Genomic DNA, 14,402 nt, shown 5'->3' with positions numbered 1-14,402 from the left:
TGGCCTACTACCAGTTTCACCTTGACTTACCTTGGCAGTGTGAAGTGTTTCCTTATTGACAGCTGCAGTAAATCACAGGAGTTTTTTCACCTCTCGTTTGTAGTAGGGCCAAATATTTCATTTGCTTTAATAAACATATCTAAAGATAAGGGGGAAATACTCCCATTTCACCTGGGGTTATTCTCTAGAATACTTGTATTTCAAATTAAAATTTTAAAAAAGGTGCCTGAAACCTTTATGAGAGCCTGAGTGCTGTTGCCATTTGTACGCTCCCGAGGTACAAAACCTCTTTGTAAGTATGTAAAACAAAAATGTGAAGCTTATGGAACACATTTCCAATACTTTTGTGCCTTTTTCCGGGAAGCTATTTTTGTACTATTTTATACTAGCTATTATGAAAGCTACTTAACGAGGCAAAATACCAACATATAGAAATATGGTTTGACTTGTATATGACTTTCAGAAATTAAATACTGTTACTTTATACTTTCTTTGGAATACTATCTGCTGATGGACCTATGAACAGCAGCTTAGCTGTGTTCTGCAGGTATCTGATAGTAAGTCTTTGCCCTCCTTGCAAAGATATTAAAGGTGGCTATGGACAACCCAATTTAAGTGTTATCTTATGCAGTTATTTGTTGTAGATTTTTTTTTTTTTTTTTTAAAAAAAGCGTACATCCGTTCCCTCAGGTTATCCCGAAGTAGAGCTGTACCTGCCACACGCTAACCAGTGCCAGGAGAACCAGGCTCAGGTTGCTGCAAGCGCCATGCAGTGCCTGCTCCGTTCCAGCACCTATTTCTGAACAACTTGGGAAACAAAGCAAACCAAAATCCAGCTTGGCCTTACCTTGGAGTTTGCGAGGCTTAAACCGAACAGGTATGCTGAAAGTTAAAACCTGCCCTACTGAGAGTAGCACCTCTCTGCGGAACAGCACTAATGAAACCAAGCCCTTTGAAAAGCCAGCGAGCGGCTGCGGGCAGGTTCTAGGGATTCCCGCGAAGTGACGCGTGTTTGTGACGTGCGGAAAACAGACTCCACAATCTGGTAGATTGTAAAGTAGGTATGTTTATTCAGCGCTGGGCACACAGGGGATCGCTCCTCCGAATGTGTGTGCTACCATGTGGCACCGTTACCTTAGATTTATAGAGCAAATGATTACATATTCATAATATTTCGCAATACGCCTATACATATGCATTACCTATCCCCGCTTCGTATTATAATTAGCATTTCCATTATCTCCTCCCAATTGAGTCTGCGCAGTGCCTTCTGGTGGTGGTCGTGGGGGTCTTTGGGGATGAAGTCAAGCTCCTCTTCCTCCTGTCCGCTCTGTGACCCCAGGTTTCGCGCAGACTCAGTCCCTTACTGGCTGTTGTCCAAACCGTGGGTCTAGTCCCAACTGGCTTTGTACTGATAAAGCCTAAAGACTCCATGCCTCAGCTCATCATGTTTTACAAACTGTCTACTCATTAAGCAGAACTGTTATCTCAGCTATTTCCCTGTCATCCCCTTCTTGCTATTCCCATGTTAACCCTTACATCCCCTGTTCCTATCTAGGCCCTGTATCATTTGAAGCCCGGAGGAGATGACTCTGGGACTCTAGACGGCAAAGGCGATTTATGCTGTTATCTGAAAGGCCCAATACACTTTGAGTTAGGCGATAACGCTGGGGTGTTTGGGGGGGGTCTTGTTTGTTGTGGATGTTTTTTTTTTTGTTTTGTTTTTTCGTTTTTTAATATTCTGGTTTCTGAGGGCACTTTTAATTAATGGGCTCCTCACCCTGCTGGCAGCAGCACGGCCTCAGACGGCACCCGGGTGCGCTGTGCAGGCCCAGCCGTTAGTGGCCCCGGTACCCCCGGCCCGAGCCCCCGCCGCAGCCGCTGGGCAGCTCGAACCGCCGCCATCTTGCCCCGCCCTGCCCGGCGGCGCGGAGCACGCTGGGAGTTGTAGTTCTTCCCCCCCCTCCGCCCCCCCCTCAGCCGGGGGCGGGGCGGGTCCCGCGGGCCGCCTCGGCCGCCGGTGCCGGTGCCGCCAGGCCGGGAGCCATGGCCGGCGCCGAGCGGAAGAAGCACGTCCGCTTCGCCGCGCCGGGGGAGGCGGCGGCGGCGGCGGCAGGGCCGCGGGTCCCCGCCGCGCCGCACACGGAGGTGGCGGTGGCCGGCGGCGGCTGGCGGTGCGGGGCCGGGGCCGGGGCCGCGCTGCGGTGGTGCATCTCCGGGGCGCTCTGCGCGGCCTTCCTGGGGCTGGTGAGCGAGGCGGCGGGCGGGCTCGGCGCACCCGCGGCCCCTTCCCTCCCTCCCTCCCTCCCGCAGCTGCCCCTCAGCCCGGCCGGGAGCCGCGGCGCGGTCACCGTCACCCCCTTTGGCGTGTGTTGCAGGGGATGAGCATCGCGGTGCTGGGGCCCACCTTCCCGAACCTGGCCGCCAACGTCCACAAGAACGTCAGCGACATCTACTACATCTTCGTGGGCCGGTCCCTGGGCTACCTGGGGGGGTCGGTGCTCGGGGGGGTGCTCTTCGACTGCATGAACGCCCACCTCCTCCTGGGTGAGTGCCGGGCCGCCCGTGAGGGAAGCGGCCCCCTCAGGGGCGGCCCCGCTCCTGGGGCCGGCGCGGCCGTGGCGTGGAAACCGTGAGTGTGTGGTCCACGCGCGAACCGCCGCGCTGGTGCTGCTGTCGCGATAGCCCGTTGGCTTCGGTTTTCTGGCGGGGTGGGGGGGGGGTGTGTCCGTATGTCCGGGCAGTGCCTGCTGTCGGGCATCGCTCCCAAGGTGCTTGGGCTCGCTGGGCACGTTAATGGCGGTAACCGGCTTGGGACCCACCAAACCCCTTTGGATTGACCAAAAGGTGCCTTTGGTTTGGACAGGAAAAGTACAGTTGGGTTTACTTATTTATTTTTCCTTTGTATCAAGTCGTATATTTAGTACAGATCCTCTCGGGAGATACAGGCTCCTGTAGCGTTACCCTGTGACACCCATAAACCAGGGAATCTGTTGTTTTGCCGTTGATGTGCAGACAGCATCACCCTCCAGCAGTCACGCTGGGGCACACTTCTGCGGGGAGAGCTTTGTAAAATCCTTCCCTTTCCTGAAGCTCATCAGGAGTGATCGTCTTCGTATACTGGATGAAAGTACTAAGATTTTGATTGGAGGGCCTTAACCAAATTAGAACCTGATTTAACCATGGAAAAACTATTAAATACCACCTGTGGTGGCAGAAACTTGCAGTTCGGCTGCTGCTTAGCTCTAGAAAATGGTTAAACTGCAGCAAGCACAGTTTCCGTTCAGCATCCAGAAATGAAGTGCTCCTGTTAGAGTCGTGCTCGTGTCTTGTTCGGGTAGAGATTCCTGGAGCACACCCAAAATAGTGGAGACTCTCTCCTTTTTTCTTTCAAGTGCAGTAGCGGCACTACGGGCCTTTGTGCTGTAAGTTAGGGACTAAACCAGAGCCTTGCTCTCTCCCGTCCTCTACCTGGGGAGGTTCAGGCAGGACTGCGCCTCCCCTGAGGATCGTGCTGTAATTGCAAGGGCAGTTCACAGATATGAGAAGTTCCACTTTCCATTGCTAGTGTTTGAACTAATTCTCTTCTTATCCCTGGATAAGATACCCACCTTCCTGGATCAATTCTTATTTGCTCTTGTTCTGAGATGTCTTTATTTAGTTCCTTCCCTGCTTGTTAATCCTTTCCTCTAGAACACCTGTAAAGCGGGTTTCCTTTAGCCTCCTTGTGCATCTGACAGGTCAGAGTTGTCGGTGTCTGACATTTGAGACTCTGCCTTCCATAATGGAATTAATACATCTGTGGAAGTGAGTGTTAACATGAAAGAATTTAGTATTTGCTTCTTTTCCCGAGGTATCGCACAGGATAGCTGCTGTCAACAATGCTTGGAAAATGATTCATCTCGTCAACCTTTCCAGTTTGGTAGTGCTTATGGCAAAACCACACTTTGAACTATTGACGCTTCTCTTGTTTTTATCACAAGGGCTGCCTGTAAGAGATACTGGCATGTGCAGTTTTATCTCCTGTCTTTTAGCTGCTGAAACTCTGCTACTGTACAGAAAAAAAAAACGAAGACGTAATCAGTCTGTCAAGGAAGCTTTTAAGTAGCCACAAAGCCGAAGTGGACAACTGGGAACTTGCTGAGAAGTTACTTTTCAGCTCTGAGTGGGGCATCTGAGAAGCTGTACTTAATACACCCCATCTCTAGCTTTTTTTCTATGCAGCTCAGCATGGTAGCCTTCAAAAATGTTTTGAGGCATGTATTCCAAGTGTTTCGCTAGGGCTCTAGGGTACTGGATATTTATTTCTTCCTGTGTTTGTTGTTGGTTTTGTCTGGAATTACCCTTAGTTATTAATTACGTCAATCCCCCACCTATGATCAAGCATTGATTTGAAAAATACTAGAGACGTCTGAGCTGGTACAAGCTTTCTGAAAACATAATACTGTATACTCAAGATACTAATGGCAGATTATTTTATTATGAAAGATTATAAGCATAGAACTTAGCTGCTAAACTTCCTCCCAAAATGTAATAAAAATAATTTCCATCTGCTAAATAATGTTTTCTGAAAAGGCATGCTGTAAGTGTAGTTAATAATAGCAAGACTAATACAGTTAATGAATTGCTGCTAAATTTATGATGAAGCATTTTGTAGCTAAGTTTATGATAAGAAATTTTGTAGTTCTGTCCCTTAAAACTCCAGAAATCCCTTGGAATACCTCCCTCCTGTGAGAACAGAATATGAATGAAAGTCAGCATCTTTACATGGAGGTCGCTCGCTGGCCAGGGTGCAATCACTTTATAGGATTTTAAGAGCTTCGTGACTTGGCTTCTTTTAAAGTGTAGTCAGATTTAATGCTTTGTAAGTTTCAGAGGGAAAACTTCACACTGTTCAAAAACATGGTTTATTCCTTTCATGGTAAAGTAAGATTTTTAGATTAGAAGATACTGAAATAGCACTTCTAAATCAAAAGTTTGCAGAAGATTTCTTAGTGTCCTAGCAGCGGATGCTACTCCCTTTGCAAATAAAGCTTTAGCAAAACAGGTTTTTCATGTAGCATTTATATTCTGAATGAAATTCCTTTTTTCCAAGTGAAAAATGATTCTGTTGATCTTTCAAGCTGCTTCTGCTAATCATGAATCGAGGTTAGTTAGGTTACGTCACCTATTAGGATTATCTCTAACTTTAACAATTATGAATGTCTTCTGTATGTTTTGTAGTTTAAATGGAAACTGTAGTATGTGGGTTTTTTGTTTTGTTTTTTTTTTTTTTTTTAACCTTTCCAGCATTATCCATGTTTGGAACAACGGTTGGTCTCTATGGGATACCTTGGTGTAAGAAATCCCTGCTGTTAACCGTCTTGATGTCAGTTATTGGAGCTTCCATGGGAATTCTAGACACAGGTAAGGGACCACGTGGTCTGATTGATAGTTCCTCCACCAAACGAATGAGAAACTTCAAGCTCACCGAAACTGTTGCTGGTGTTTCATCTTGAATTAAAAGAGGGGAGCTGTTTTACCTGGCTGGGATTCTTGGATTATTCTGGTCCCGAGACTTCCCAGTGTTTGTGTCTCTGTAACAGGCCTTCCTTAAGGGGCTTGGGGAACTGGGTGTCTCTTGCTTCCTGGAGAAGATCAATGTGTATTTCAGCAGGCAGCTACAGGCGTGAAGAAAGTGTCACATGCTCTTTAAGTGGTGTTTTCTTTGAATTGCTCATCTACAGGAAGCTCGTAGGGTTACGGTTCATTGGTGCCAGCTGGCGCTAAGTCAGCCCTGCGCAAGCCCCGGTGTTTGGGGGAGAGATTCTCACAGTTGCTCTGCTGGAGGGTTGCCTGCCTGAAGCTGGCTGGGTGGCATTTGGGGATTCACAGCAGACATTTACTGCCACAGCTCACTTACAGCACCGTGGCGTCTGTCTTCCTGAACTAAGGAATGTTGGCTGTCCTTGGCCAGCCTCGCTTGGGTGTTGGGGAATACAAATGTATTTTATCCCCCGCGCAAATCGTCTGTGGCATGTGCACACTGCAAACGGCTTGGGGGAAAAAAAAAAAAAAATCGCACTGATGCTGGAAAACCGTTCAAACCCAATTTCTTGGTGGAGGCTCATTATTGGAGGAAGATGTACCAGTGATGTTGCGGAGCAGATGTCTACAGGTGTGGTTGGAAAGGTCAGTTCTACCAGCGGTACGAAAGAAGAAAGTCCCACAGAAGTGAGCTCCCTGGGCACGGCTTAGAAGGGGTGAGCTAGCGACGGCTGGGTGCAGTGGGCGGTTCGGAGCAGGAGGCAAGGCCACAGCACGAAGCACGCCGAGAGGCGACCGGGTAACGCTGGCAAACCTGCAGGTGGGGATGAGGAAACAACCAAAACCACATCAGCAGTGGAGCGTTCTGGCGTTGCTGGAGAAGGTGGCGGTGAAGCCGCGAGAGGCGGCGGCTCGCCCGGCACCTCCGGGCGCCTCTCAGCGGCGTGCCGACCTGCCTGGCTTACTGGGGAGCCTCTGCTTGCTCGCTGGCCAGCAAGGTATGACTGGAGCCTGTTGACCATCTTTGGGGCAGGCCTATTTCTGAGAAAGAGCTGGCTGATGTGTTAGCCTAGCTCTCCAAACAGCGCTGGAAGCAGCCCAGCCAGGGCTCGGTTTCGGTGGCTTGGCTGGTGGGCAACGCAGAGGAACGATGGCTGCGCGTGTGAACCGTCTGCCCTAATTCGGGGGAGTCTGAGGGAGCTCCGGTAACGCTAAAAAGAGCATGATGGAGGATCCAGTAGTGAAAAAGATGGTTTTGCATGGCACAGGTTATGCTGAATAACCTGAGTGCCCAGGCGTATTTGCCTCCTCTGGTAGGATTATACGTGGGGCTTGGTTTAAAAATTCTTCCAATGGGAAAATCCTGTTGGCTTATTGTCAAAACGCCTTCAGTGGGTGGGGGTGTGCTGCTTGGAAGTCAGACCCTGGAGACAGGGAGGCTTCTCAGCCTGAGCAGGTGTGGCAGGGGGAAGCAGGAGCGAGGCAGCAGAGTAACTGAGTTCATTTGGAAGAGCGTTAGTGCTGGGTAACAAGGATTGCTGTGCTGCAGCGCAGCAGTTTGATTACTGTTGTTGTTTTTCTGTATTCTTCTCAGGGACTACTTAAAAATGTCTCTCTGAGGTCTTACTTTCTAGCGTTATTGTTGACCAGAGGGTGTGGTAGTTTGGTCCTTGCAGTGGTATTGTAAATCTTTCTGCTTCTGGAAAGTCGCTTGTACGCAGTGGAGGTAGTCCCAGCCCATCAGAAGCAAGTGATTCTTGCTGTTTCCTGGAATGTTGTTTAACGAGGCCTCTGATCCTTAGCGTTGTGCATTGTTGCTGTTAATACGTACAGAAATGAGAAGCAGTTAAATTTGCTTTATTGAATAAAGGCTGAAAAACGCTGCAAATTGTCAAGTAGGGTAATTGGAATCATGGAATCATTTAGGTTGGCAAAGACTGTTAAGATCATCGAGTCCACCTGTTAACCTGATGCTGCCAAGTCCACCCCTGAACCCTGGCCCCCAGCGCCACATCTCCAGGTCTCTTAAATACCTCCAGGGATGGCGACTCGACCGCTTCCCCTGCAGCCTGTTCCAGTGCTTGACAACCCTTTTGGTGAAGACATTTCTCCCAGTATCCAATCTAAACCTCCCCTGGCCCAACAGTTAAGTACAGCCATCGCTGCTGGATTATGCCACTGCCCTGGCTCTTCACTTTGCCCGCTGTGAATACCCTCCTGAAGCCCAAGTAATCGCGTAGGTTCAACGTGCAGAATTTCAGCTAACTACAGTCGTGCACGTTGTATTTGCTGAACCTGATATTGCTGCAAATTGAATTAGTGATACAGTTTATGGTTTGATTTGGTTTGTCTGTCTTTTTTTTTTTTTTTTTCTTTAAAACAATGCCTGGTTTCAGACTAAAATGACTTGACTCCTCCTCTCTCCGGTCTGCAGGTGGCAATGTACTGGCACTGAATACCTGGGGAGCAGAGGCTGGGCCCCACATGCAGGCCTTGCACTTCAGTTTTGCTGTCGGCGCGTTTGTGGCTCCGATCCTGGCTAAAATGGCCTTGGGAGGCTCTGGCTCCGAGGACCCCCCAGGAGCTGAAAAGACAAACCAGTCTGTCCCGAGGTCTGTGCCGACGGCGTCGGCTGCGTCAGCTGCCTCAGCGCTGAGACACCGACTCGGTGCTGACTTTTTGTGGTCCTACGTCGTCATCGGGACCTATCTGCTGTTAGTCTCTTCCTTCTTTCTGGTTTTGTATTCGAAGGGCAGCTCCGCTCGAGACAAGGCCAAGGCTTCGCTGCAGAAGTGCGTGTTTGCCAAATACCACTACGCTCTTATTTTTCTCCTGTTCGTATTCTTCTTCTGCTACGTGGGAGCGGAAGTCACTTACGGCTCCTACATATTTACCTACGCGAAGGTCTTTGCCGAGATGAAAGAAAACGAAGCGGCCGCTTTGAATTCTGTCTTCTGGGGCGCGTTTGCGGCGTGCCGGGGCGCGGCGATATTCTGTGCCGCCTGCCTGTACCCCGGCACCATGATCCTGCTGAGTGTCGCGGGCTCTGCCGCCTCCTCCTCCTGCTTGGCCGCCTTCACGCGGCGCCCGGCCTGGCTGTGGGCCGGCACCGCGGCGTACGGGGCGTCCATGGCCACCGTCTTCCCCAGCGGCATTTCCTGGGTGGAGCAGTACACGGTCGTGCACGGCAAGGCGGCTTCGCTCTTTGTGGTGGGCGCGGCGCTGGGCGAGATGTGCATCCCTGCCGTGGTGGGGTATCTGCAGGGAAGGTTCCGCCACGCTCCCGTGGTGATGTACACCGCCCTGGGCACCTCTGCCGTGACCGCCGTCCTCTTCCCCCTGATGTACAGGCTGGCCAACGCCCCCGGTGAGAGCCGCTCGGAAGGAGCGGGTGAGAGCGAGGACCGGAAAGCTTTGCTGTCGAACCCGGGGCTCACTGAGGACGAGGAGGACGAGGAGGAGTGGAACGAAGCAGACTTTGAGGTCATAGAAATGAATGACACGCTGAAAAACTCTGTGATCGAGACCTCCCGTAAGATAGCAGGGGACTCTCCAGCCAGAGTCTCTCTCCAGCCCCACCTGGACGATGTATTTTGTGATTCTCCAGCGGTGGCCGGGGGCTCCCCTGGGAGAAAAAATGTGAATGTCGATCGGGAGAAGAACGATTAAAGTAAAAGCTGACTTTTTTTAAAAAAAAAAAAAAAGAAAAAAGACAAAAAACAAAACGGAAATGCGATGGAATTGTAGCTGTTCTTGTCAGGTGGCTGGAGAATCCGCCTGCCGCGGCGCAGAGCTCGGCGTGTTCGTCTCCGCGTTTGTCTGGCCCTTGCTTCCCTCTCACTTCCAGGCTGCAGTGAGGTGTCCTGGCGGGGGAGGGTCCGCCGTGACGTGCATGGGCTGGGGTGGTGGAATGTGCAGACGATACACAAGGGACGTTTGCTAAACGGGAGGCACGCCTGTACGTAACGTTTGCTGTAAGGAACTAACTAGGAAAGAAGGGGCCTGCTCAGAGCACTCACATTTTTGGGGCAGGTGGAAGGTGCAGTTCCGAGGTGCCTGGTCACAAATGTTTCCATGAGAGAGGAGAGAAATCTTATCTGTGACGCTGAGCTTTCTTATCTCTTGAAAGAGGAATGTTTCTGCTGTGTTGAACATTCGTGTGTGACGTAAACCAGGAAATCAAGTCAAATTGCAGGTGATGCCCAGCAGTTCTAAGTCGGATAACCTATTGGCAAACTATGTAATTTGCTGGTTCTGCCACTAAGAAAAGAAAAAACCTCAATTTTTAGGAGTAGAACCATGCCTTTGGGTCAATTGAGGGAAGTGGAATGTGGGAAGTGGGACAAAATGGGTCGTATTAATCTGCTGGAATGCTTACTTCAGATTTCCTAGTTAGACTGTGGTGACCGATCGAAGTAGTCTAAAGTACTTGTGATGTTAATTACTGCTCTACCACTGAAATCAACAAAAGTATGAGGGAGGTGATAAAATTCAATACAAGGATTACTTAATATATGGTACTGACAGAGGGATGTGATATTTCTAAGTTTGGGGTTTGTTTGCTGGGGGGTGACTCTCCCCAGCGGGGGTTTGTGTCTGTGGGCTCGTTGCTGCGAAGCGGGGAGGGGCTGGTCAGGGCCTCCCCACTAAGGGCAAAAAAAGCAGCAGCTGATGGCAGAGCTCTGTTTGCCTCCTTGAAGCTCCAGATGTGTAGGTTTTTTTCTAAGGCTGCGAGATCGGCACCTGCTCGTGTTTGGGGGTTTTTCCCTTTGCACTTTTATTAGTATTTTTCTGGCTAAGAGTTTAATTTACTAACAAACACAAGAGCTCGAGATGTAACATTGCACAGAACCTCAGATGTTCAGTGTATTTGCAGGTCTGGTTTTGTTCCCTCTCCTGTCCTCTGAGTGTGCAATCTAGGACCTCATGGCTTTTTCCTTTCTTCTGAGTAGTGAGATGCAGGAATCCAACTGTAGTGAAAATGCACCTTTTTTTGCATCCTGCCATGTCGAAGGGCCTCCCCCTCCCTCTGCTGTTGGCACTTCTGTGCCACTGAGCTTTCACCTGACTCCTTTTTTTTCTTTTTCTGGTGTGTATGTGCACTTCCGTGGCACCTTTTCCAGTGCAATGCATGAACCTGCACTTTAAAATACGGCCTCGTTCCACTTGCCACACAAGGGTTCTCCCCTTTGCTTAAAGTAATGCTAAATGCTTGTAAGCACCAGGCCAAATCCTCCTCTCGGTGCCTGCGACAGCACCTGAGCAGCAGGAGGGAGCCCGCAGGGCCCTGGGCCGTGCGGTAACAAGTGCAGCCCTGCGGCACGAGGCGGTGGTGTAAACGGGCCCGGGTGTAAGCTGCATTTCGTCAGCTCCCCTTTCCCCCTTCTGCCCCCGCGCTACAGCAGCGCCTTGGCGTGTGTGCGGAAAGCAGGCGGTGCGTGAGGCGGCGGGGCAGGTCCTGCCGGTGGACGGGGAGAGGCGGCGGTAGCTGCTTTCGCGGGGGCTCCCGGCCCCCGGGGAGGTCACCGGTTTCCTTTGGCAGAGACGGGGTTTGGTGCAGGACAAAGGGCAGAGTTGCAGCTCCCGGCTGCGCCGAGGCCCCGCGGCCTCACCGGAGCTGCCGCTGAGGCGAAACGTCTCCCCAGGCCTGAGATGGTGGTGCCCGACGAAAGTTAGTGCACGAACCGCACCAGGCAACCAGGGAGTTTTAGAATAATCCCCAGTTCAGAGGCTGACTTTTGCAATGAAATTCCAAATTGGAGTGTCCTGCGTGTCAGATTGTTCTCAGGGATATCTAACCTGTCTTGCATAATAAAAACCCGAAGATGACAGTAAAGCCACACTGGGAGATGTGCTCTAGCCTCTTTGAACCTTATCTGCGTACGGCTTATCTGGACAGAGCTCTTTGCGTTTCTGATCGATGTCTTCCCAACACATGTGAAAATACTGTGTGCAAAGACTTTGTTTTGTTTTGTTTTTTTTTTTTTTTTTACTGGCTGCATTAATTCCTGCACGAGCCACTTGAATTCATCCCCATTTTCCCCCTTTGGAGGAGGTGGCCCGAGCAAGAGCCTGGGCCGCGGGGGCGAGCGTCGCCCGTCAGGGGAGACGGGGTGGAACACGGGGGCCGGGGCCTGGGGGGGCCTGGAGCCCCGCTCCGCGCACCGGGAGCCTCCCCCGGCTTGGGTCTGGGCCCAGGCTGGCTGGGCAGGACACCCGCCGAGCCTGTTCTCCCTCCTCGGGCACTGAAAGCATGCTCCCAAGAGCAGGGGCTGCCCTTTGATGGAAACGGACCGTTTAAAGCAATTCCAGATGAAAACAGACCTAGGGCATTTCCAGCGAGGAGGAGTCCAGCTCACAGCAGTTCTGGACATCCTTCGCGGTCGAGGCTGCGGCTTCCTTACTTCTTGGATTTCGGTGTTCCTCCAAGCTTGTTTTTAGACAAATGAATGTTAGTTCTTACATGTTTAAATTTCCTTCCAAAGTAAACTGCTTCCTGGCATACGCAGTTACAGTGAGGATCTATTTACAGTGCCTTTTAAGTTACGGATCCTCCAGAAAGCTTCAACACTTAAACTTACACGTTAGGGGTAGAAATTACTTGAAGTAAACTGTATTACTTTACCATTGCCTTGCATGCTAGAAAAGTCGTCTCGGTGTTGAGGATGAGCACTGTGGTGCATGGATCAATTAGGTACCTGAATTTACGAGGAATCGTGGTTTTGTCCATAAAGCCAGGACTGAGTTCAAGATGAGCACTTGCCCACTGACTCGTGTTCAAGGTAACCTCTCGCACTTAAATGCCATTCAATATTTTCCTTTCGGCCCCCAAAGCACTGCCAGCTGCTGGATTGTATGGCAAGCACAAACACGTTAGTCCTGGCCTTTGCACTTTGGTGCCGTACCCGACCGACGCTCGGCTGCAGGATTAGGCAGAGTCGTGTGCCTTGATGGGTGTTTTCAGTTATTTCGCATCAAAGCGCATCGCAATCTGTGGGTGTTCTATTACATATTTAATAGCTTTTATTCTGCTTGGTGTGGGTTTACAGTGTACGGTATAATGTGAAATTGAATAGACTGACTTGTATCTTGAATGTAATAAATTCTGACCTGGAGAAGGCACTCAGGTTCCCTGATGTAAATAAAGTTTCGTTCTATTTTTCAAAGCTACTCTGGACTTCTAAATTTAAAACTTACTCCCGTTCTGATGAATGGAAAACTGGAAATGTTTCTCGCCTGGCTTGGGGAAGCCTCCAAGAACTGCCAGGGAGGTTTTAGATCCCAAAGCTGGAAACTGAATTGTGGCTTCTTTTGCTCGAGTAAGAGCAGTCTTGTTTACATTACCGGTTGTGTGCTGAACTGGGGAAACAAAGGTGTCTGCAGTCGAGGGCAGATATTAAAAAAGCATGTAATTTTTACCATATCATTTTATTCAACTTTAATATGGTTTCCATTATTAACTTCTAAAACAAAATGATTTCCAGTTTAGAAAACAATGCACTGACCACATAATTCCTTTTCCATTTTATACAGTTATACAAATATTCTAAATACACATTTTGTCAAGATGGTGGCAAATAAGATTTAACTGTACAGTACATAAGGAAAGAAAATATTTTAAGCATATTTAGAAGCAATAGAAATGTCTATACAAAACAAGCAAAAATGGAATAAAATTTTATATTTAAAGTATTGCAACAGTCCCACAGGTTTGTAACAAAAATGTCTTTGCACAGTTCCTCACAATGCCCCATTAATAGCTAAAGCAAGACAGCAATTTTTAGAAAATAATGTTTCAAAATGCTACACATGATACTACTGCTTGCACAGTCTGATCAAAATAACAATCTACTTGGAATCAAGCAAAACTGAGGAGGAGATATACCAACCAACTTTAAAATTATCTGTATAAAAGTCATTGCACATTATTTTGCTCAGTTGTTTGAAAAGTAAAAAAGTGTATTTACAAAATATTTCGCAGACAAAATTATAAAGTGAATGGATAATATATAAGTAACACGTCTTGATACTGACAGTTCAAGAACACACACTAATGGTTTTATCGTTTCGAGAGGTTTTCAGTGCTCCTTCCTCCAGGAAGTAAACTTGACTTCTACTTTGAAATGGATTTACAAGATGTTACACAGAGCTATTTCAACATCAGCATTATAAAATAGTATGTTAGAAACATGAAGGAAAGAAGAAATTTGTACATCTTAAAAAGTGAGCTATTCATAGATCAACAAATGTATTTTTAAATTTTTTTCTTTTTTTTTCTTTTTAATTTAGTTAGGATAAGCGTTCATTATTCTTCAGATAATAAACCCAACAGTTAAAATGGAAATCCTGGACTAGATGAGAATCGAAAAAGCACCATGCACAATAGTCTTAGTGTGGTAAACACTGAAGGAAAAAAAAAAAAAAAAAAAATAGCACCTGGAATCCTGTAACACAGATCATTTAAAACTGGTCAAGCAGCTGGCGGAGATACGGTGCCTTCGACAGTTCTCTGCGCACTCTGGAGAGCTTGAAAAGTACGGGGCAGTTGAGGGAGACACACTGGATCTGTCGATCAAAGCAGCCCGTGCAGTTCTTGCATATCTGCATCACATGTGAAAAGAGCAAAACAGGTTAGTTTCAACTGAAGCCCAGCGCGGCGCGGATCGCCCGGCAGCTTCACCCTCCGGGTCGGAGCCGATCGATCCCAGGACACAAGTGCCCGGGGCACGCCGGTTCCGCTGCTCTCCCTGCTCACAGAACTACTCCTGAGCGTAGTTACTGCTGCCTGAAAACACTCCTAGCGGGAGATGCCCGATGGAATAAAATAGCAGCGGGCAGTTTTCCCAAAGGTAGCTACGCCCAGTAAAACTGAAGGC

At 48.9% G+C, this 14,402-nt stretch overlaps 2 protein-coding genes across 2 annotated transcripts in view; one reads left to right on the top strand and one right to left on the bottom strand.

Moving 5' to 3' along the window:
• The first annotated feature begins 1,996 nt into the window (after positions 1-1,996).
• On the top strand, positions 1,997-12,696 carry MFSD4B (major facilitator superfamily domain containing 4B). Its single transcript, XM_042795718.1, has 4 exons — positions 1,997-2,247; positions 2,379-2,547; positions 5,290-5,406; positions 7,961-12,696. The coding sequence occupies exons 1-4, from the start codon at positions 2,047-2,049 to the stop codon at positions 9,193-9,195; spliced, it is 1,722 nt and encodes a 573-aa protein (XP_042651652.1). The 5' UTR covers positions 1,997-2,046; the 3' UTR covers positions 9,196-12,696.
• Positions 12,697-12,935: 239 nt separating this feature from the next.
• Positions 12,936-14,402, bottom strand: part of REV3L (REV3 like, DNA directed polymerase zeta catalytic subunit) — a 129,177-nt gene continuing 127,710 nt past the window's right edge. Inside the window, 1 exon segment of the mRNA XM_042795717.1 lies at positions 12,936-14,127. Coding sequence (XP_042651651.1) covers positions 13,987-14,127 — 141 coding nt within the window. The 3' untranslated portion in view covers positions 12,936-13,986.

The sequence above is a fragment of the Tyto alba genome, unplaced genomic scaffold (assembly GCF_018691265.1).
Source record: "Tyto alba isolate M040663 unplaced genomic scaffold, T.alba_DEE_v4.0 Super-Scaffold_22, whole genome shotgun sequence".
NCBI classification, from domain to species: domain Eukaryota; kingdom Metazoa; phylum Chordata; class Aves; order Strigiformes; family Tytonidae; genus Tyto; species Tyto alba.
This window is presented reverse-complemented; position numbering and strand designations above follow the sequence as displayed.